General features: G+C 37.4%; 1 protein-coding gene across 3 annotated transcripts; it reads left to right on the forward strand.

The window, feature by feature from the left end:
- Window positions 1-549: 549 nt before the first annotated feature.
- On the forward strand, window positions 550-17,694 carry LOC122295885 (testis-expressed protein 2-like). Of its 3 annotated transcripts, XM_043105154.1 has the most exons (8): window positions 551-1,115; window positions 2,446-2,678; window positions 5,253-5,818; window positions 5,852-5,952; window positions 6,446-6,797; window positions 6,997-7,091; window positions 7,234-7,428; window positions 16,758-17,694. In XM_043105154.1, exons 1-8 carry the CDS (start codon window positions 906-908, stop codon window positions 17,340-17,342), a joined length of 2,337 nt encoding a protein of 778 aa, XP_042961088.1. In that variant the 5' UTR covers window positions 551-905; the 3' UTR covers window positions 17,343-17,694. The 3 variants fall into 3 exon arrangements, with proteins under 3 accessions (XP_042961089.1, XP_042961088.1, XP_042961087.1); XM_043105153.1 differs by having other exon boundaries at window positions 5,253-5,952; XM_043105155.1 differs by lacking the exon at window positions 7,234-7,428 and having other exon boundaries at window positions 550-1,115; window positions 5,253-5,952.
- Window positions 17,695-24,195: the final 6,501 nt, after the last annotated feature.

Here is a 24,195-nt window from a genome sequence, read left to right on the forward strand (position 1 = left end):
ATCCATTGAAGAAAATGGTAAAAAGTGGCAAAAGAATAATGATTAAGGCTTTATTGATATTCATAAATTATCTCATCTCCTCTTTAATAATAATTTTATCAAATTTTTATATGAATATAATAAACAATTCAATTTTTTCAAATTAAAATAATATTTTAATATTATTTTATTTAACTCTCACATTTTATTTAAAATTATTTTATTTCATCTTATCTTATCTTATCTTATCTAATCTAATCTCTTAATCCAAATCGGCCCAAACGTTAATAATTTTAATAAAAAAACTAAAGAAGAAGGTTAAGAATTTTTTTTAAGTGTTGAGTTAAGTTGACTTGAGTTGAGATGAAAATTAAAAGTTAAATAAAATATTATTTTTTAATATTATTATTATTTTAAGATTTAAAAAATTAAATTATTTATTTTTCTTTATATTAAAATTTAAAAAATTATAATAATTAGATAAAATAAATTAGAATAAATTAAAATATTTTAACATCCAAACAATCCCTTGATTACTATTTAACGGACGAGTCAGCGCAGCAGTTGATACGATGCGGCTGTTGTTCTTACCGTACCTAATATCTGCAGAAATAAACAGTCTACACGAGTAGACGCGTTTTCTTGCGGGCTCTTTACTCAGTAGTCTCTTCTAACTTGCTCAAAAAGAAAAAACTTCGCAAGAAAGCTCTGAAAATACCGGGCAGAAGCTAAACCTGATTCTTTGGGACTATTTACATCCATTATGATACTATTCCCCTCCACAAACGTCATTGTTGAATATAAATTCTTCATATTCCCAATACCCACAATTCTCTGTGGCTTCTTATTCTTTATCTAATCGGTCGGATTGACCACAGGCAAGGGTTTTTCTTTGGGGTTTTGTGTGGTGCCATCAAATCCAAGTGATGTTCCTGTTTTTGTTGCTTGTTTTTGTTATTGGGTTTGGAGTTGGGGCGCTGACGATTGTGGGCGCGGAAGCGGTGGGAGTGTATTTCATCATCGAATGGTTGAATCAGAAGACCAAACAAAAGGAAGCCCAGATAGCATCACGATCACAAGAGTCTTCCCGGGACCTTGATCACAGTCAATCTCTCGATTTTGCTCTCAACAAGCAGGTGCATTTTTAATTATTGTTAATTAAATATGTTCATGTATCTCCTTGTACCGAGATTTCATTAGTCTTTTATTTATTATTATTATTATTATTATTATTATTTTCTGTAGTATTTTGTTAGTTTCTTTCCTTTATAAGATGGTGAGTTGAAGAAGAGAAATACTTTTTGCAGTCGGCAGATACAGTCGGCATGCAGTCGGTTGTAAAAAAATGAATTAATACGGAACCTACATGAAAAAAAAAATATTTTTATAACTTTTTTTTATTCATGTAGGTCCTCCTGAATATAAAATTTTTTTTTATAATTTTTTTTTATTCATTCCATACAGCCGACTGCACGCCGACTGTATGTAGCAAAGCTGGTTGAAGAAACCCTTAATGGTACTTTGGGAACTACATGTGGCGAATGATTGTGATGTTTTAAATGAAATGGTTGGCTAAAGAAAACTCATCTATGAAAATAACAGCCTTCTTTGAGCATGTGATAACTGACAAGTACATGTTTTTTTTCAAAATTCGAAGTTAAAAAAGTTTTTCAGCTTAGAGGAAGACTCTGTAAAAAAATGAAAAGAAAACAAAGAAAGAAACTAATGGTTGGGATTACTTCATTTAACAATCACCAAGAAAATAGGTTGCTTTGGAACATTATGATGTTCTTTGCAACATTAATTGAAATAACTGCATGGACATATCATTAATACATGTGCTACCATTGCAATTGTATTATGCCTGCTGTAATTAAAATTAAAACGTAAATATGTATGGCAATTCGAGGTGCCACTGGTCTCCAAATACTTACAGGAAATTGGGATTCAAACTTGATGATTTCATTTGGTAGGCCTAATGGAGTAAATAGAAGAAGGCATGAATGACCCACTACTAACACGTTGGCACAGCCCAGTTGCAACTACCCACGTCTGACACTACTCAACCCATTTAAAAAAATAACTAGACTTAGTCAACATACATAACCCACTAACATAATGGCCCACGACCAACTTAACCCAAACAGAAACATAATAACTACTTAAAGACCCTTACGGAAATAAAAGAATTACATTCATTTCCTGACCTTAGGACATCTCCTGAACCATACTCAGCCCTAGACCATAACCCTAGCCATCACACATAACAAATTGATATGCTTATTTAACTCTCTTTGGTTCATACCACTGCATTATTGGGTATTATTCGTTAGTAACATACATTTTGATAATCGTTTTTGTGCATCTCTGAGAGGACAATTGTTCATCATGCAAGATTCTTACTAGTCTTTGTTAGTCTGTGATATTTTTTAATCACTTTTTTCCCGGATCGGCGTTGTATGTTAGGGGGTAGTGTGGTTGTTAGAATCAGAAAAGATTCCAAAAAATTGGCTGGACAAAGGACCAAAGGAGCAAAAGAGAAAGAATGATTTCTTGGAGGTTTTCCCAGTCAAAAAGCATGCAAAAATCAAGGACCAAAAGCTTATTCTGGCTGAATCAGATGGTTCCAACACAGTTATTGAGCTTAAGGGTTGCATGATTGAAGCTGTTTCAGCAACAAGCTTATCTTCACGAAAATGGTAATGTGGTCTTTGCTGGACCTCTTCTGTTGGGTGCTCTTATAGTTGGCATAGTATCTGTTGACTTTTTTGAGTATCTACTTCACTGTAATTCTAATTTCTCAATTGCTTTTGCTTGGTGTGAATCATTTGGTATTTATGATTTAGAGGATTGGGTTTCAAACACATTTTGCTCCTCCAATTGTATGAGATGATATTTTTTGTAGTAGTTTATAAGAATTTTATTGATGAGAGATAGACATAGCCCATATGAGACAATATTTGAACAGGCCCCACTAGAGAAGAGATTCTTAGGGCTAGTTTGGGTACTAGAGTATTTTGAGAATACTCCACAACTATTCATTATTTTATCATTACTTTTCACCTACTTTTCATTACTTTTTACTACTATTCAATATTTTATCATTATTTTTTCACTACTATTCACAGAATATATGAGATCACCTAACTACCCAAACACAACCTTCTTGCTACATTTTTTCCTCTTTAATAGCCCCACTAGCTGCATTCCTTGGCATTGGAAAGCATGCTGCTCTTCAGAGTTCTAGAATGGCAACCCAAGGCAGCTGGTGAATTCCAATGTCATGTGCAGCATGCATTTTCAGTACTTTGTTAATTGGAAGTTGTGTCTTTGGGATTATTGAGTAACATACCCCCTTATCGAACCTCTTGAATCCAGAGCTGCTATGCCCAACATATTATTGGATCATTAGTTACTTGGTTTCACCTCCTCTGTGTTTTGATAGCCTTTAATGGGCCATGGTACAATGTAACTTCTTTTCCCAGAGCTGTAACCTGCCACAACTTTTCTAACAATAGAGTTCCGAAACTGTGTTGATGGTTGTAAGTATGGGGTTGTTTCTTCCTTGTAAATGTAAATGAAGATCCATTGGTGTAGAGATACAAATGGAGAAAAGCTTGATCCTGATTCACCAAATTACTTAGACCAATGATGAAGATAGTAAGGTCTATAACATATTTTTCTTTTCTGAAACTTTTGGCTAAACGTTTTTGAGTTTTGCCATGTTAAGAACAGTTGAAATGTATTGACTTCATATATCATTAGCTATGGATCATAATATTCCTTGTATTCTGGTTGTTTTTCAGCTGCTTGTGCTGATCACATAAAAATTGAAGCCGTATTTTTCATTTTTATTCCAGGAACTAGTTTTATTTTTTAGATCAGGATCATCAATTAATCAACCCCTTGAAATCTTCCTAGGGTAATTACACTTTGTACTTCAGAACAATGACTCTTTCTACAATGTGCACACTAAACCATGAAAGGCTGCATTTTCAGCCTAAATTACCAATAAGTTTAAATGCTCACCCTTTGTTAAGATTATTTTACAACCTATTTTTCGTTCATCTTACTAGTCAAATCATAACCAAGGGTATGCACCGAAGCATATTGGTTGTTTTTTTTTTTTAATGAGTAAGATAAGATTTTATTAAAACGTAAATAGGCATTTCCCAAGTTCACAGGTAGTATACAAAAGAGAACACCTATTACAAGTTAGGAGCTAGAAAATGATACAAGAAAATCATGAATACTAGAACCTTTGAGTATAATGACAGAAGCCCAAAGAAATAAGGTGTGAAAAATCAAATTTCTAAGCTCATCAAAAGAGCACTCCTTATCATCAAAGCTCCAATCATTCCTCTCAAGCCAAATGCAACACGTGAGGCATAAAGGAATCATTCTTTATATAGCTGCAAACTGTGGGTTGCCTTGAAGGCCTTTCCAACATGCAAAAAGATCTACCACCCTCCTAAGCACCACCCACGTTAGTCCGATCCTGCTAAAGGCCTCATCCCATAGCTCTCTTGGCATCTCACAATGTAAGTAATAATTGATCAACTGCTTTAGGGTACTCATTACAACTTTTCGAAGTTTAGGTTTCAGATTGCAGAAGCGGCGGTAGACTTTTTTTTTTTTTGGGGGGGGGGGGGGGGGTTGTAATGTATAATTTTCCAATTTTCTAATGGCTATGGATTAAATCAGAAATTTATATGATTTTGAAGTTTTGTACCTGTCCCAAAAGTTGAATTTTCGTTTCAGTTAAAAATTTTATGATGTATGTGTATGTTTCAAATAAGGACGCAAATTCACTTATAAAAAAAAGGATGCAAATTCTTGATTGCATCCATAATGTCAGAGAAAGGAGTAGTTTCTGTGCTCACTTTACAAATCATTCTACTGCGATACTTATTGTGTTTCATAAATCAATTTCATTATTAGTATCTTTTATCCTATCATGTGTGACAATGATAATAAATGTAATTTACCACCCCTCATTGTTGACTCAAGTTTTTCTCTTATTGGAGAGGCACACTGTGAATGCTTTTTGGTATAAATTTTGCCTATCCAGGAGGCATGAGACTAGGAGGATGTTTGCTTTACACCCTGCTGATCTACATTACCCTTGTTTGGTCTTTAGTGACTGTACTTATATATAAAAAAATAAATCTTTACTGACTGTTAGGTTTCATGTGTCCTCTGTATTAGAACTTAAAAAGTTGTAACTTGTCATTAAATTTTTGTTCTTATTCATTTTCTTATGGGAATAATAGGGCCAAAAGGTTTCCTTTAAAACTGGAAAGCAAGACTTCAATGATTAACAATGGAAGTAAAATTCTTTACATTTATCTTGAGACTTCCTGGGAGAAAGAATCATGGTGTAAGGCTCTCCGTCTAGCATCATGTGACAAGAAAGAAAGAGTTGACTGGTTTTTCAAGCTGCATGAAGGGTTCCACAATTACCTGACAACCTTAAATCCAGGATATCCTTCATTTATGAAACCCTCGATGGGGCTCTGTGCTGAGCCAGCTGATCAGATGAATAGGTCTGATGGAACTTCCTCAAAGGTTCGCTTTCTTTGGAAGAAAATTGCAAAGAAGACTTCTAGGGTTGGTTTAGAAAATAGGTCAAGTTGGGCTCAATTATCAGGCCTGGCAGAGAGAAAGCCAACCGAGAAAACTCGTATATTTCAAGAGTTAGTATCAGCCTCTGCCTCAATGAAGAGATCTAAGAGTGAAGAAAATTTGGTTCAACAATCGCCATCAACACTTTCTCATTCTGGAAGCCAGAGTCATTCTTCCGGCATCTCAGATGTAGATTCTGATGATAGGCTTGGCAATGATGAGGGCACACTCTTTTTCTCAAAAAAAAATGATGAGGGCACACTCTGTTGGAACTTGTTTATTTCTCGTCTCTTTTTTGATGTGAAAAGCAATGCTGAGATTAAAAGATCCATACAAGCATGGGTTCAGGTTTATTCTCTTCTTTGTATAAGATTTTGTTTTATATTTTTGTGTGCACAAGTGCAGCACATGCTGTTGTGGGGAAAGGTAGAGATGGTATTGTTTTATTGCTCTTCTTATTCCCAATTTGGCACTTACAAATTAGTTCTCTAGAAGATTCCTTTTACTAAGGGAGGCACAGGGAAAAAATAGGGGCTTTGTTGGGACATTTTTCATCTTATTTTTTTCTTCTGAATTTGAACTACAAATTACACTTAACTTTCATGGACCGGGGCCTCTGAGGTTGATTTAATAGACTCACCAGATTAAGCCACATCTGTGCATCCTGGGGTTGGAAGTGTAATGAATGGGAGGAAGAATCTTAAATGCTAAGATTTTGATATATTTGTATAGATACAAATAGGGAAATTTGTTACCATCATAATTTATAATCTCATCCCCAAGAAAACAGACAGCATTTATTAATATGATTGTTTTGGTTTTCTGCTATTTTGTGTTATAGAGAACGCTGTCCAGTACGAGAACCCCTAGCTACATAGGTGAACTCATCTGTACTGCCATTGATCTTGGGAATCTCCCACCTTACATTCATGGTGTGAGGATTGTTCCAATGGACATGAATGAGGTATGGGCATTCGAAGTTGACATTGAATATTCTGGTGGTGTGGTTTTAGACATTGAAACAAGACTGGAAGTTCGTGAACTAGATTCCCAGAAAGGCATAGTGGATTCAGATCCAGGATCAAGCCCTGTTGGAGAAATCTCCTCAGATCTTCTTGAGGGTTTTGAGTACTTTGGAAGGCAGTTAAATTCTACTGGAGGTATAGCTGATGCACCAGAGAGTAAGGAGAAAGGTGATTCTAATACTGATTGATATTGCACTGTTTATTTATTTTACTTTTGTCCATACCCCATTAACTCCCAGTTCTTAGAATTTGATAAGATATTAAGGAAATCATAAACTTGGTGATCAGCAACAGTATTTCACGGTAAAATGGTTTGAAATATTTATGATATATGATGCTAATTTGAATTTCATCTGTTCTGTTACAGATGGTTTAAAAAGCTGCAAGAACACTACATCAGCATCAACTTCTGGTTCCAGGTGGAAGTCCATCCTTAATTCCGTTGTCAAACAGGTTTCACAGGTTTGTAGACATCTCTCTGCATTTATGTGTTTCCGTCCTGCCACCCCCACCCTGTTTTCTTATCACCACATTGCACAGGTGCATGTGCATGCCCAGAAAAGTTTTTACTCTTCTTAATCCAACTGATTATTTCTCATTAAAGGTGCCTCTGTCTTTGGCCATAAGGGTAGCATCCCTTCGAGGAACACTGCGGTTACATATAAAGCCACCTCCTTCTGATCAGCTATGGTTTGCTTTCACATCCATGCCTGATATAGGTTTTAACCTGGAGTCTTCTATAGGGGAACACAAGATAAGTAGTGGACGAGTTGCGTCTTTTCTGATCAGTTGGTTTAAGGTATGGAGACTTGTTTTATTAAGTACTAATATCCATCCTTTAATTTGGAAGGAATAATATGCATCTTCAGTGTTGTGTCCATTACTTTTATTGACAATGTTATAAAGAAAATCCTAGATGAAGGCATTACATTTTTTAACTTGGTACTCGAATATACCTATAAAAACAAACTTATTAATTGAATATTTTTCTTGATGCATGGAGGATGTGTTTTGGGAAAAGTATACTTTGCAACCCTTACAAGGATTTTGCACTTTGTATCCCAAACTAACAAGATTGACATACTAGAGCCTTTAACTCAAAAAGAAAAAAACCTTACACTTTATACCCTTGTCCAATTCAAACCATTGAGATCGATGAAAAATATGTGATGGGGCACAATTTTGATGTGGAGATCATAATGGATGGTGCAAATTTTCAATTTTTTGTGATAAAGGAAAGGAAAATGTTTGGCCAGCTAGTTGAAGTCAACCCAACTTGTTTCAACATGGCCGGTTAAACCAGTACCAGGTCTTCTTCGTTTCAAGTGGGTTCGACTTTGGCCAATCTCCAGGGGGCGCTGCCATGGACCATACAAAACAAGTCGTCAGCCCTCTTAGAGTCTCCAAGTAGTGTTCTGCTGGGTGTCTTATCTAGAAAGGGAGAAAGGCATTGAAAACTCTCAGGATTTACCTCTCTGTATTGTTGGCAATGGTGTCTTGGGTTGTTCTGGTGTTGTTGATGCACAAAAGTTGCCAACCCAACCCTTAGATGGTGTTTCAGGTTTTCTTCTTGTTGTTGAATCAGAAAAGCTGATGACCCAACCCTTGAATGGTGTTTTGAGGCGGGGTGGTGTTTTGGAGATTGAATATGCTGAGGAGTTGGATGCCTCGTTGCGGAGCCTTCTTCTAAGAAAGGAGATGTTTTGGAGCAGGTTCCTCTGTTGGGGGTTGACGAGTTGTATGAGGATGTGCAAATGGTGCTTAGCAATGGGGACTCTGATGGAACTTGTGATCGTCAAGATATAGATGAGATTGGTTTCGATCCAGTACCTTTATGTTCACTGCCTCTGCAATTTAGCATGGCGGGTCCCCCTTTCAGATTGGATACTCCAGAAAGCTAAGATTCAAGTATGTGTGGGCATTTCATGTGAAGGTTTTGAAGAACAATTTCGAGCATTCCTTATAGGTATTGAGTCAGAACATTCCTTAACTACAAAATCTGCCTAAAAAAAAAAGAGATAGGGAGTTAAAGAGACTTGCATGTAAAATAAACTATAATGTGAGAGAGGGAAGTGCAAGTTGAGGTAAATCCAAGGGTAGGGCTTCAAATTTACTTTTAAGGCCCAAGATCCTTTCTTGAAATCTATGGGGTTAAATGATCTCAACAAGTGCCTTTGTATAAAGAATTTACTTTGCCTTTGGAAACTTGATATTGTGTGCTTAAAGGAAAGCAAACTGAGATGGGTTGATAGTGGTATCATTACAAGTTTGTGTGTATGGCTTTTCTTGCTTCTAAGGGGTCTTTGTGGTGGTGTTTTTGTGATGTGGGATATGAGGGAAATGGAGAACATAGAAGAGTGCATTGGGGAGAATTCGGCGGCATGCCTTTTTAAAAATGTGGAGGATGGATTTGAGTGGGCTTTTGTAGGAACATATGAACCAAATTTGGATGGTACAAGGAGACTTTTGTGGGAAGAGATGGCCGGTTTGTGTAGTTGGTGGGATGTGCCCAGGTGCATTTGAGGGGATTTCAATGTTACCCAATTTCCTTGTGAGAGACCCGAGGAGCATTGTATCACCCTGGCAATGGCAAACTTCTCTGATTTCATTTTTGAGTTGGATTTGCTTGATTTACCCCTAGCAAGGGTGCATACACATGGTATAATAATCGGGCCTGGTCTTGATTGGATATATTCTTGGTATCACCTTCTTGGGAGGCTCATTTCTTGGAGTTGTATTAGAAGAGGTTACCTCGGATTCGTTCAGATCATGTTCGCATTCTTTTGGGTTGTGGTGACATTCATGGGGGTCTAAGATACTTCAAGTTTGAAAACATTTGGCTTAAAACTGAGGGTTTTGTGGATTTGGTGAGACAATGGTGGTCATCTTATCAGCTTTAGGGCACCCCGAGTTTTATTTTCATAGGTAAACTAAAGGCCCTGGAGAATGATTTGAAGGCATGGAATGCTCAAGCTTTTGGTAATGTTGACAGCTGGAAGAAATCTCTAGCCGTAGGGTTTGGAGAGTAGGGTGGAGGGAAGTGCTCTTTCAGAAGAGGAGAGATCTTGAGGAAAAGTTAGATTAATTTGGGAGCTTGAGAGGGCAATCTTGATGGAGGAGGTTTTGTGGAGAAAAAAATTGAGGGCACTTAGGCTAAAAGAGGGGACAAGTGCACAAAGTGACTCCATCAGGTAGATAATTCTCATAAGAGGAACAATGCTATCGAGGTGAGTCAAGTTGATGGCAACGTCCTCTTAGAGGCTCCTGAGATCAAGGACCACATATGCCTATTTAATGAAAGATTGCTTACAGAGCAGCTCACTTGGAGGCCTAAGCTCGACAGCTTAGCCTTTGAGTTCATTAACATCCCTAGTGTTAGTTGATTGGAATGACAGTTTGAGGAGGTGGAAGTTATACAAGTTGTAAGAAAGGTGACTAAGGCCAAAGCTCCTGGGCTGGATGCCTTCACTATGGCTTTTTTTCATGCTTGTTCGGATATTGTACGGGAAGATTTCATGAAGGTTTTACATGAATTAGATTCTTATGGTAAGTTTGTAAGAAGTCTTACCAAAACCTTTATTGTTCTTATCCCAAGCTTTGGATGTGATGGATTTTTCCCCATTAGTCTTGTGAATGGGGTCTATAAGATCATATCCAAAGTTCTTTCTTGTTGCATGAGTAGGGTAATGGAGATGAACATCTTAAAACCTCAAAACGCTTTTGTCAAAGGGAGACAAATTCTGGATTTTGTACTAATAGCTAATGAATGTTTGGAGAGAAAAATTAAATCGGAAGTGCTAGGTATTTTATGCAAGCCGGGTATTTTTCAAGGTTGCCTCCATACATTTTTTTTCCCTCTCTATATGCTTTTTTCTCCTTCACTGTCACAATGGGTGATATGCTCTGATGACCATTGCTAGGAATAATTTTGTGTAGCTATTTATTGAGTTATTCAATAGTGACAATGGGCTTGATTAAACATTTATTAATAGAGACGGAAGTTTTTGTTTTATCATTGGAGGGGGGACACTGTCTTCGTATCACTGGGAAGAACAAGAAGTTTACTAAGGAGTTCGTCCTTAGCTATGCCAACGCTCATTAGCTTGTGAATACAGTGGAATAATGCTCATTCTCGGAGGGAAAGACAGAGTTTTGCTAGACGTATCACGATTGTGCCAAGGCATTGTTTGCTCATTGGTGTTCTAACAATTTGGATGCTTTTTAGAAGTTACAGACTATGGTGGCAGTTGGTGTCGAGGTCTTCTAGCTATCTTAGTAGGCATGGAAGGAAGGGGGTGGAAGAGTGTTTCCATGGAGATGAAGCATGTTCTGTCCATGCATATCTCGGCAAACAAGACACTAGTTTTGGTTTCAAAACTGGACAGAACGGCAGATAAGGGGAAGGAGATGGGGAAGCAGGGTCAGTCTTATGTAGAGGTTGCGATGGGTGGTGCAGGGAAACGGGAAGCAGTGTTGGGTGCTATGGGTCACCTCTCGGTGTTACACTTGAAAGAAAAAGGACAAAAAGGGACATGCAAAGAGCACCATTGCGGCAAAGAAGGTTGGTCGAGGCACTATACTAGAAACAAGGGGAGGAGGTCTGTACTATGTTGGCGTAGCTGAAAGTGTGGAGCTGAGGTCTCTCTTCTATTTGAAAGAAAAATTTGGTTTACTAAAGAAGGCGGTGGAAGAACATATTAGTAAAGTGGATATGAGCTTGGTCCTGGGCTAAGGGCAACAAAACACGGGTATCTCTAAAGGATTGGTCAGAAATGGGTTGGTTTGTAATGGGCCTATACCTCTCAAGCTCGATAAAGGAAAAGGAAAAGTTAAAAGAAAAAAGAAGATGGGTATGGGCCGGACACATCTAACTAGCGCAACCAAAATTAAATGGAGGCTAAAACGTGGGCCCTCTTTTGGAAAGGGCTCTATGTCCAATCTTGAGCCAGCATTGACGCTGGTGCAATGCCGACCAGGGTCCGTTGAGTCGGCAACGTTTGTGCTTGTTTCTGGCAACATTTGCAATGGAGAACCTGCATTGGTAACAACTGCGATTGAGGCTACACAGATGGGGCTGTTGACGCAACACTGCGAACTATCGGGAGGGCCACCGAGCTTTTGGGTGACACACATTTGTGCACCGGAGGTTTCTGGGTCACCTATTGTCGGAAAACGTCTCTGTAGCCGAAAAATATCTGCTTGACGAAACTGTGAGGCGGATTTAGCCTCTCTACTAGGATGTAAGGTATCATCTCTACCCTCGAAGTATCTTGGCTTACCATAGGGTGCTCCCTTTAAATCAAAGAGGATTTGGAATGGCGTGGTTGACAAGGTGGAGCACAGATTGACTTCTTGGAAGAAGTTGTATTTATCTAAAGGTGGTAGGCTTACTTTGATTATTTTTCTATCCTTGCTTCTGTTCTCCACAAAGGTTGCTAACCGTATAGAGAAGCTACAATGGGACTTCTTGTGGAGTGGAGAAGAGTTCAAATTTCATTTGGTTAATTGGTCACGTGTATGTAACCTCCAATTTCTGGGGATCGATTGAGCATTCGTAGCTTGATGAAATTTAACCAATCCCTGTTGGGTAAATGGTTGTGGAGGTACCAAAACGAAAGGGGGGGCCCTATGGAAGTTGGTTATAGATTGATAGTTTAGGTAGGCTTGGGGAGGATGGTGCTTGAATGAGGCACGTGGCACCTGAGGTGGGTTTATGGAAAAACATCAGGAGACACAGGGAGATCTTTCGAAGATATGAACATATTGTGGTGGGTGATATATCTCATGTTAGATTTTGGTATGACAAATGGTGGGGTGAACAAAGCCTCTAAGACACATTCTTTGCCATTTTTGAGTTCACACGAGAAAAGGATGCAGCGATAGCCAATCTTTTGGTCTTTCCTAGTGGCTTCCGTCAATGTAATGTAGAATTCATTAGGGCAGCCCAACACTTGGAGTTGGAGACTATCACATAGGTTTATGAGGCATTGTATTCCGTAAGCATGACAAATGGTACCATAGATAGGATGAGCTGGGGCCCCACCAAGAAAGGTAAATTCATAGTTAGATTGTTTACCAAGTTCTAACAAGCCCTAGAATGACTATATTCCCATGGAAGAGTATATGGCAGACGAAAGCTCATTCAAAAGCAGCTTTTTCCGTATGGACAACATCTATGGACAAGATCCTCACCATAGATAATTTAAGGAAATGTTGGGTAATGATGTTGGACTGGTGTTGTATGTGTAAGAAGAATGGTGTGGCTAATGAATAGAAAAGATGTTTCGAGATTTCCTATAGGGAGGAGTCCAAGTTCCATTTGGTTAGTTGGTACCAGGTTTGTTCCCTGATGTCATTTGGAGGGTTGGGGGTACGACCTTTAATAAAGCCCTTTTAGGAAATGGCTATGGAGGTACCCTGGGAGGTGTTCATGGTGTGGGGTTGTGGAAACATATCAGGAGGGGTTGGGGGGAGTTTCCTGACACGTTAATTTTGCTGTTGGTGAGGGTTCCATTGTTAGCTTTTGGCATGATACTGTGTGTGGATAGGCCCATAAGTTTTCCTTTCTTGCTCCCTTCCGGATTGCTCATAATCAAGATGCTTCGGTGGCAGACCTTTTAGACAATTCTGGTGGTACCCCACAATGGAATGTTTCAGAGTTGCACAAGATTGGGAAATTGATGCAATTTCCGAATTGTTTGGCTTGTTGCATGCTACAAGTATTGGTAGGACGACAATGGACAAAATGATTTGGAGTCATACTGGGAATAAGAAGTTCACTGTTCATTCTATTTACATGTTAGAATATATGTTTGTAATTAGCTTGTATGAGGGTATATGGGTAACTTGTATTTAGAGTATATATATGTGTGTACACTATGAATAAAGTAGGAATTTTTTCTCATCTATTTGTACATGGTATCAGACTGCGATTCTCACGAATCTGAGTTCTGTATGGTTAATTGTTTTTTGGTGTAGTTTTTGAGTTCACTGTGTTTGCCATCGTCTTCCGTGTGGTTTGGTTGCTCATCGGCAGCCCGTGATGGGTTGAAGCTCTTTTTGGCATCTTTCCGGCATCATCTCTGGTATTGGACACCAGGGGTGAACTCTCCGGAAGTTTTTGTGGGTACCAGGCCTCATTGTCGTCATCATCAACCATCGGAAGGTGTCTCCGTTGCTAGTCTAGGGACACTTGGTTGCAGGTATAATCGTATTCCAGTATTGAGTAGGGAAAACCCAAAACCTGGATAGGGTTTTATTCCAATCTGGAATAAAATCTATTGGTAACACGGGGTTAGGATAAGCTTATCCACATTCTGAAGGGGGCTAGAAGCTGATTCCTAGACAGACCTGATACCGGCCAGTACAGAGCCGATTTTGGTCGATACCGACCCAATTTCGGTTGATACAGGCTGGTTCTGGCCAATTCCAGGCTGATACGTACCAGTTCTGAACCGGTACATCCTTTTTTTGACTGATACAGCCCTATTTTGTCCATAGAAATAACGTGTTGAATAATGACTTCTAATACCTCCGATAAACGCTCCTTATCTTTGAAGCTTTGGCCATTTCTTTCCCCCAATTACACCACAAAAGGCAAGTGGAGATCATCTTCCAAATAGCTGCAATTTGTGGAACACCATAGAGGCTTCTCCAGCTGGCAAGCAGATCAAATACCCTCCCAGGTAACCCATGCTAGCCCCACTCCGCTTATAGAAATTATCCCACAAGGCCATGATAAGCTCACAATGAAGTAGCAAATGATCCTCGTTTCACCATTTTTCCTGCACATGCAGCACTTGTTGATAACAATAATTTGGCATTTCCGTGGGTTATCCATGGTCAGGATCTTCCCCAAGGAAGCTGTCCATACAAAGAAGGTAGCCTTTAATGGTGCCTTCCTCCAAATGTTTCTCCAAGGGAAAGAGTTATTTGGATTGGTGATGGCATTGTAGAAAGAGTAAATAGAAAATTTCCCTTTACTAGAAGTTCATAGCATCTTATCTCTTGACTTCTTATCCCCACGAAGTACAAGAAGCTATTAAATTCTGAAAAAGTGCCGACTTCCCTATTGTGGGCTGCCTTGAGGAAGTTAACATTCCACTTAATAGAACCACCCAATTTCTCAATTAGTTCTGCCTCCAATCGTGTCCACACACAATCTTATAAATAGTAGGGAATGTCTCTTCGAGGGCTCTTTCTTCGCACCAAACGTCATGTTTGAATCTAAAACTGGATCCATCTTCCACTACAAGTCTAGTGTGCTGAGAAAATGCCCCCATCCTTTGTAATGTTTTTCCACAACTCCACTCCATAAGCATCTTGCACCTCCATAGAGCACTATCCCCCCTGGCACCAAACGTATTTGCAGCCAATCATTATCTTCCACAGGGTTACCTTTCATATCAATAATGATGCAACCATTTCCCAAGGAGTGCCCGATTGGATGCTCTCAGGTTTTGCATCCCCAAACCACCACCTGAAATTGGAGAGCATACCTTCTCCCAAATGACTTGGCGAAATTTGAACCCTTCACCTAGTCCACTTCGAAGTAAGTTATATTGAAGTTTCTCAATGTGATTTGCCACATTGGCTAATGAGGGAAAGTTGAAAGGAATTAAGTGGGCAAACTTGAAAGTACTCTTGATAAGGTGATCCAACCTCTTCTAACTTGCCAACCTATGCTCAACCTTCTTAAGAACTTCATCCCATATAGACTTGGCTTTAAAAAGGGGCACCCAAGGGAAGGCCAAGCTACTTTATGGACAAATAAGATACCTTGAATCCCAGAGTATTAGCCAAGCTTTGTGCATTGTTGACTTTTTCGGCAGGGGTCAATTCTGACATAGAGAAGTTCACCTGTATGCCAGAAACTGCTTCAACGCATAGAATAAGTGCCCTTAAAGACTGGATTTGATTTTGATTAACATTGCACAATATCAACATATCATTTGAAACAATAGATGGGAAATGTTGAGAATGCTATGATTAGTACCCCCCACCTAGAAGCCTGTCATGAAGTTACCCTGAACCATAGTTGTTTACATTTTGCTAAAAGCTTCCATAATGATGACAAATAATAAAGGAGACAATAGGTCACCTTGCTTTAACCCTCAGGAGCTATTGAAGAAGCCGGCTGTAGTGTCATTCACCAAAAGGAGAACAGAGCATTAGAGACACAACACATAATCCAAGAACACCATCGTTCCTCGAATCCACACCTCCATTATAAGTAATGCAAAAATCCCCAGTACAGAATTATAGGCATTTACCATGTGCATTTTACATAGGATGCCAGGTTCCCCAGATCTTATTCAACTATTCATGGACTCAATTGCAATGAGCATTGAGTCTAGGATTTGCCTGCCTCTGACATGCATTCTGGGGATTCGATATAATTGTCTCGAACACCTAATTCAAACAATTAGCAAGGACGTTGGATATAAGTTATAGTCCTCCATTCACAAGGCTAATAGGGAGATCGTCCTTAATATCTGATGCCCCTACTTTCTTAGGAATGAGTGCAATAAAAGTGACATTGAGGGTTTTCTCAAACTTCCCAAACATATGAAACTCTCGGTATACCTTCATATCATCTTCCCTTACCACATCCCAACATGATTGGATGAAAGCCATAGTGAATCCATTAGGAACGGGTGCTTCGTCTCTCACCATGCTTATTACCACTTCACATGCTTCATTTTCTCCAAATGGCCTCTCCAACCATACAACTCTTTATTGCTCAATGGTCTTGAATGCTAACCCATTGTGTTTTGGCCTCTACTGAACTGAACATCTTTAGCACAGAACTACAACATGGTCCCTAATCATGGAACTAACAGCTTCCTTGATACACCCACCCATCCTTAATCATAATAATGACAATGAAATGATGAACTACAGACAACAGAAGGAATGAGAAAGCCAATTATTTCTTGTGAGAAGCATTGGAAACAGACATCATTTTTTTTGGCGTTGTGGGGGGGGGGGGGGGGAAGTGTTCTTGGGTAGGACCTCTGCACTCTCGACAATTGAATGTCAAAACCCTGTACGTTTGGTTAAAGTAGTTTCTCTTTGGTAGAATGGATAAATAATTCTAGCGTGCTTCTGAAGCCTTTTCACATGCAGGCATCTATCCTGGAAACTCTGGTACTTCCAAACAGTGAAAGCGTCTGCATTCCCTGGATGATAGCGGACAAGGATGACTGGGTTCCCAAGGAGGTTGCTCCATTCATATGGCTTCAACAAGAAGTAATTAATGAGCCTACTGCTGGGCGTGAAGTAACCACCTCCCAACCTACTGTAGCAAAACCCAAGACGGAATCTAGTAGTGGCACCTCCAGTTATCCGGAATGCAACCCAATTAATGAATCTACTGATGTAACAGCAGCAGATTCAACGAGTTCTAATAATTTATCACGGCCTGGCAGCAGAGATTTGCAAGAATTGACTACCCCTTTGTTAGGAAATGATGAACGAAAAGAAACTCCCAAACAAGTTGAGGAAGCTCCAGAGTATCTGTCACTGTCTGGGTCTGTTTCGTTCGGGACACAGGACAGCACAACAGAAGAGGATGATTCGAGGCCGAAGAGAATGGGGAGAAGAGCCAGGATGCTTGATTTAGGGAAGAAAATGGGTGAGAAATTCGAAGAAAAGAGGCGTAACATTGAAGAAAAGAGCCGAAACATTGTTGAGAAGATGCGTGGACCATGAAATTACGTTACTGAATGAGGAGATACTGTGAATTGGCAGCAAAATGCATTGTGAATGGGGGAATGTCAGGCGTCAGGTACTTGTTTCTTTGTTGATAGATAGGTTACTAATATCCATGGAATAGCGAAATCCATCTGTGATTCATGCTATGAAGAGATTGTTGAACATAAATCATTCAGTTCATTATACTCGTCCTGATTAGGCCATAATGTAAGTTTACATTGCAAAATAAAACAGGAACGTGATAGATAATTGAATAGACATTCATACTTGATTTTCTAAAAGACTGGTCTTCAATCTTACAGACGCAACTGCAGTGTAAATCTAAAGCATAGTGTCTTGTATTGATTCATAGCCATGTGGTTCTTTGTTTTTATTTAATTCAACTATCTTAATATTTCAATAACTGAAAACGGGAACTTCGTTAAAATTTTGTTTGAAATACTGATTGAACGAAAATGCAAGTCAGTCCAGGAAATAATGCTGTTGTAAAGGTGACATCCGGATTAGTCGTTTTAGCTGCCTGTGTTGTGTTGCAAAGGCGACATGATTATCTGAAACAACTGGTGAGTTGCTTATTGGTAAGTTCTGTTATGTTTTTTTCCCCCTTTTTTCCACATTGCATTAATTAAAAAGGATACAAATACAACTGATTTTTCTGATGGGTAAAAAATAAAAGAAAAAAGGGCAACCCAGCCTATCCGCTCTAGTATGTGCATTTCACCTCTATCTGCCTTATATGAGGACATATATCACCTTGTTTTGTCTGGACCACCTTTGTACATGATTTCTTGATCGGGGCTCTCTAACGAGGTTTCTCCTGGCCTTACCAACCTGCTCTTCTAGTAATGAGCTTTCCCTACCAACCTCCTATCTCCCCCCATCTATAAACCTTGCAGCCATCACTCTCCATCCTACTCCACCTAACACTTGCAGACCCAAACTCTTGTTACTTCACAAACCAACCACAAATGGAATGAATTCAATACACCGATATTGAGACCATCGTAGCCAAAACACGAGCTTTCAACTGGAATGAAGTCACACTAGTCCTAGCCACGGATAAAGCCCCCAAATCATTCAACCTCTTCCTGCCAGGTCCAATGGTAGCAGCAAAACCCCTTAAGACCTACCATTCCCTATTCAAAACGGTATGGTAGTCGATGGGAAGCTTAGTGGATGAGGATATTGAAGCAAATGCCTTTCTTTTCTCGTTTCCCAACCAACGAGCTAGATATAAAATTCTAAGCCAACCCTTTGGAATTTTAATGGTCACCATCTAGTGCTCAAACCGTGGCCCTCTGAGTTCATCCTACAGTAAATTGACCTGGTTCACACGTGCAAATACATGGTCTCCCGATGGAGATGATGACTACGGACAAGGCGGAGAAGATAGGTAGAGTGCTTTGAACACTACAGGCCATTGATCATGCAACAGTCTCTGGGGTTTCATGCAAAACATGTGTTCTAGTGAAGGTGGAAATTGAAATCACTGAGCCACTCTGCATTGGGTTCCATTTGCCTCATAATGACCTTTCATATGGATGGATATTTTTCAAATACGAGAGACTCCCTGATCTTTGTTTCTTTTACGGTTGTTTGGGCCACACTCACCAAACTTGTGCCTTCCCTCTTTCCCCCTTACCTCACTTCCCTTCGAATCATGGCTCAAAACAAATGACCCTTATCATTCTAGATTTAGCAAGCAACTCTTAGAGCACTAGCATTGGCTTAGCCAAATGCTAGTGTTAGCTAAAATTTAACTAATTGGACTTAAAATTTCCCTGCATTGGATTAGGCAATTTAACATAAGAATGATTTTAAGGTACAATAACTCAATCTCAAGAGTTGTATTTGTTTGGACACTATAACAAATTCATCCACTTCTTTATTATAATTTTCTTGGTTAAACGACTCTCTCTCTCTCTCTTCCCTAATATCCTTCTCTTTCCCCCCAACAGCTATGAACTGACGTTTTAAATAATGCTATAAAAGGTGATGTTTAAGCGATGCCTTGAAAGATAATGTTTAAGCTCAAGTTTTTAAATGACGTTTATGAATGAACGGATTGATGAATGAAAGAAAGGATTGAATGAATGAATGTTTTAATGTATGAAAATACGTAATGACCATATGAATGAATAAATGGGTACCAAAGGACTGGGCAGATTGCAATGTCGGGTAAGTAGTACTGGTAGTGCACCCAGTGCTGTGCCCTGACGGAAAAAGGATTCTCAACCTGTGGCCACGAGCGGAGTCCGGGTCCAAAGGAAAACCATAACTCCAGCACACGGGGCTTAACAGTGTATAATGGCCAATGGAAAGTGATTAGAAATAATGTATGTATGTTAAAAAAGAATGCATGTATGCTCAGATTCTTTAAAAAATGAAGGCACGAGATGTGAGGAAATGTTTTACGAAAGAAAAGAAACGTTTTATGAAAGAAAATCCCTTTCAAGAAAAAACCCCATCTCGAAATGCTTTAAATGAATGAATGTCTTAAATACAGTATGTATGGAGTGATGAATGCATAACTGAAAATCTATGTTATTATATTTTAACTGTATGAAGTAATGCTTATTATGAGTCTTCAACTCATTTTAGATTTTTATGTGTGCCCTCTTAGGGACAAGACGAGCAATATGCATCAGGACGGACACGACCCAAGGGGAAGAGCACGGAAGCCTGGGCACAATATTTTGTGTTAAAGACTTTTAATTATAAAGTTGAATGTTTTCCGCTGTAATTCTTTTTAAATTAAGAACCACGTTTTATTTATAAATATGGAGCCTTTCGTATCCTGGCATGGAAGGAAAAATTTTAAATAAATGGTAATTCCCGTCGTTTTTCTTAAAATCATTTTCTAAAAGTCCTACCACAAGGACGAACGTTACAATGAGAGCTGGGAGAAAGGGAGACGAGAGAGAGAGGGTAAAGGAAAGTGAGGGGGAAAAGCTAGGGGCTTGGGTATTTAATCCATACCCTTCATTTTAGGGTCTTCAAATCGATCTAATGGTAGGCTTTAAATACTAATTTGAAAATGTATAAACATTGATTTAATTGAAAACAATTAAAGGAATTAAGATAGAATATTATTTAAACTAAACTTTAGCTTATAAAATATAATCTTTCATCATTAATTAAATGATGAAGTTTTGCTAATTACTTTTAAGAGAATGAAACCATTTAAATAAATTTAGAGTTTTCAACATAATTTAAATCTCATAATATTTTTAAATGACTAAAATCATTTAATTAAAATTATTTTCTACAATTATAATATTTTAGAGCTCTTCAAAAATATTATAATTGTCTTATTTAAAATTAGGCTTAGTTCAGTAACACTGAAAATATTCTGTATAAATATTTCCAGGACATTTAAAATATTCGAGGCTTTAAAACACTCGACTTGCTTTTGAAATCATTTGATATCTTTAAAAACACGTCATCGAGGTTCAGCACGTAGAACGAGACTTGTGACCCATAGGGAGAAAAAGGAGCGGGTTATTACACTCATAGCCTGGGCAATTATGTAATTTTGACTTGATATAATCATGAGCTTCATATATAATGTGAGGTCAATAATTTCTTTGAGTTATAAAATCATGAGGGATTAAGGCCTCTTGACCTAGTGAGATCAAATAGTTTACGCCATAGACGAGATATTTTGAGTGATGTATTATATTAGTATGATGGTAACTTAATATAGTACTTCTACTCTTTGCCTTCTTGTCAGGTCGATCATATTCTATATGAGGGATAATTGATTGATAGATCATAAAGAGATTATTAATGGGCACAACACCCATTGTGGACAAGTGGAAGATGTTGGTAGTTGGTACCCCATGACCCATGATGTGTCCACATGGGTGGAAAAGTTATTAATTAACTCCTCACCACTACCACTTAACTTCAAGGAAGTCAATTAACCTCTCATGCGAAAACTCTTTAAATAAGAGTTTTACATACATTAAATTAAGAGGTGTATACATGGAAAAAATCTACGTACAAAAAGAGAAAAACTCTCATATCTCTTTACAATTTCTTGGAGAAACCATCTAGATATCTCTTGATCTTGAAGCATAGAATTTATTGGAAGACTCTAATAGCTTCCTAAGTGAAGTAGAGGTACAAACAACAAAATGACATGAGCTGTAAGATGAGCAAAGATACGACCTTGTGAGAATTCTGCTAATTGAGGTAATTCGAATTAACCTCATTTAATAATAATCATGCCTTTGGTTAAGTACGTAATAACTCCCCCTCAACTTTTTACTAACTCATCCTCAACATTTTAGAGACCAATAATTAAGTAATGGAGTCTGTAGATCTTAGAAAAATGTTACTGATGTGGCACTATTATAAGTACTCTTAGATTGGTTCTTTTTCAATCTTTTTTCAACCCCTTTACGACCCTCTTTTAGATGGAAGACATTTTTTGTAAAATAATGATATTTTACTATTTATTTTATAAACATAAATATAATTTGGACTAGAAAGTGATGTTATAAAAAGAAATTTATAAACTGACTTAGGCTTAATTTAATACGTTAGATTATAAAACCCTATCTTAATTTAATATATTACATTAAGTTACATTAGTTTGTAAACTTCATTTGTAATATTTCATAAGCCCTTTGTCGATCTAACACTTGCGTTTTACAAAATTTGTCTCTGTTTAAAACAAAGTTGTAAAATGGATTGTATTAAATCATTTTCCATAATTAATTATAAGCAATGCCATATTTACATAATTGATAAGATTGGGGTTAATGTTGAGTTTATCAACTGGGCCCAGCACTTAATTAGTATTTGGCTAATTGCGATTTTAGGGGTTTGTTAATTAGTAGTTAAGTGCAAGTGGTTGTATAAAATGGAGAATTAAGCTTTTGTATTGATTCATTCAACAGATTTAATACAAAATTACTCTTTCTGTCTCTATCCCTTGCAGGCATAACCATCCTCAAATTATTTGGTTTCTTCTTACGTTGTGGTTGACTTTTTTGTTTATAATTAAGTTTCCATCGATCCAAACAACAATTTAAGGGGTGCTGCTGTTATCATTACCTGCCATCCACAACACGTGGGGAGATCACAGACACTATTGAGTTCCATTGTCAACTGCCACCACTGCTACTCAAATAACTTAGAAACCCTCATTCAACTCGGAATTATTTTTTTAATTTCAGGAAAATAAAATAAAAAGGTCCACTTGCCGCATGAAATCCAATATCAGCAATAATAAGCATATTTTGTTTTATATTTGTCCTGAGTCATGGTGCTTGCCTTTGACATTGTGCAAATTAGAGCTAGCACGTACGTTTACTTTTCTTGTCCTGTTTGATTTTTATGGAAGGAACAAATAAATTATTCTAATTTTTCCATTAATCAATATGAAAATTATAGTTGACTAAATTTACCAGTACCAAGCAGCTAATGTTCTTGCTCAGGAAGCTTTATCTCTACAAGTGGATCTTACAGACATGGAAAAAATTTCATTTTGTATTCAATTGATTGTATCCTAATAGATGTTGTATGACTTGTTGAGCAATAAAATTATACTTCATTTCAAAAAAATTACCGGTACCTTTGTATTTGTTGCAAAAATTTAAAATTGATTAAATCATGTGTAACTTGACTACTCATGCATTTACTTTTTATTCAAGTATATCCTTACATATATTATGTTTAAGTAATATATAATTTAATCTAATTAATATACAAAATATTTAATCCAAATAATTAAAAAGTGGTAATTTAATATTTACTATTTTAGTTTCAGTCTCCTTTTTTTACATTGGCAATTTTAAAAATTAGTAATGCTATACAATATTGAAGTGTGTAAGTCGCATATTAAACTCCATTTGAAAAAAGTGGAATACACCGAGTTTTTTCACGTGGGTCTAATATTTTTTTTTTTTAAAAAGAGTACACAAAGTTTGCACTCCCTATAACCATATTTAACACTATTTTTTGAAAAATGTTATTCATCAATATTATCATTATCATGATGCATTCATAATTCTTTAATGTAGCATCAAATGAAAAACAACTAAATAAAAAATAACATTTGGTTTTCTAATGATGATTTGATGCCTCATAAAAAAATACGCAAGAATATTGATAAAAATGATCATAGTTAAAAATATGGGTGGTTAATGAAATTAAGGATTATTAAGTCATATATATGAGATGGTCATACATGCATGTGTGCAAATGATCCATGAATTTTTTCTGTCCCAACGTCCTTTGTTTAAAAAAACTTGAAGAGAAACGTACGGTTATACGTTATGATCCATGCGGTTTATTGACTTTGGGATTTCAACGTTATTATACATTTATACTAATCGTTTTAATCTGGTTCTAATTATATATCTAAGTATATATGGTTGCGTCACCATTTACTTTCTTTCTTTGTTGTTGTTCCTCATGATCTCTTCTTCTTCTTCTTCTTTGGTTTTGTGTTTTTTTTTTTTTTTTTTTTTAATTCTAGGCTCTAGAGTTCAACAAGCAATCTTTATAAAGATTTTCTGAGACGAATTATTTCCACCGAACCTGCGAGAAATGTTTGCCGGAAAAAATATTTTGCCACAAAAATCATGCTTTTTTGCCGCACAAAAGTCATATTTTGTAATGAATTACCACTTTTTATGTTCTAAAGTTCGGAAGAATTCTAAAAGATGATATCGATGCTATATATTATCGTATTAGATATATTAAATATGATCTCTGCTCCTTAATTTGTTATTGTCGTTCATGGAGTCGATTTTTTTTTTTTTTATATGTATATTGTAAGTTTACGATTTGTTTATTGATTACTTATGTTTTGGGGTGGGGGTGATGCATGTACTTG

Source organism: Carya illinoinensis, chromosome 15 (genome assembly GCF_018687715.1).
Source record: "Carya illinoinensis cultivar Pawnee chromosome 15, C.illinoinensisPawnee_v1, whole genome shotgun sequence".
Lineage (NCBI taxonomy): Eukaryota > Viridiplantae > Streptophyta > Magnoliopsida > Fagales > Juglandaceae > Carya > Carya illinoinensis.

What these genes read in the sequence shown, in the direction of transcription:
- LOC122295885 (XM_043105153.1), top strand. Translation starts at nt 906, where the DNA reads ATGTTCCTGTTTTTGTTGCTTGTTTTTGTTATTGGGTTTGGAGTTGGG. An exon ending in AGCTTATCTTCACGAAAATG is followed by an intron (nt 2,679 to 5,252) that starts GTAATGTGGTCT and finishes TGGGAATAATAG; the next exon opens with GGCCAAAAGGTTTCCTTTAA. An exon ending in ACCAGAGAGTAAGGAGAAAG is followed by an intron (nt 6,798 to 6,996) that starts GTGATTCTAATA and finishes GTTCTGTTACAG; the next exon opens with ATGGTTTAAAAAGCTGCAAG.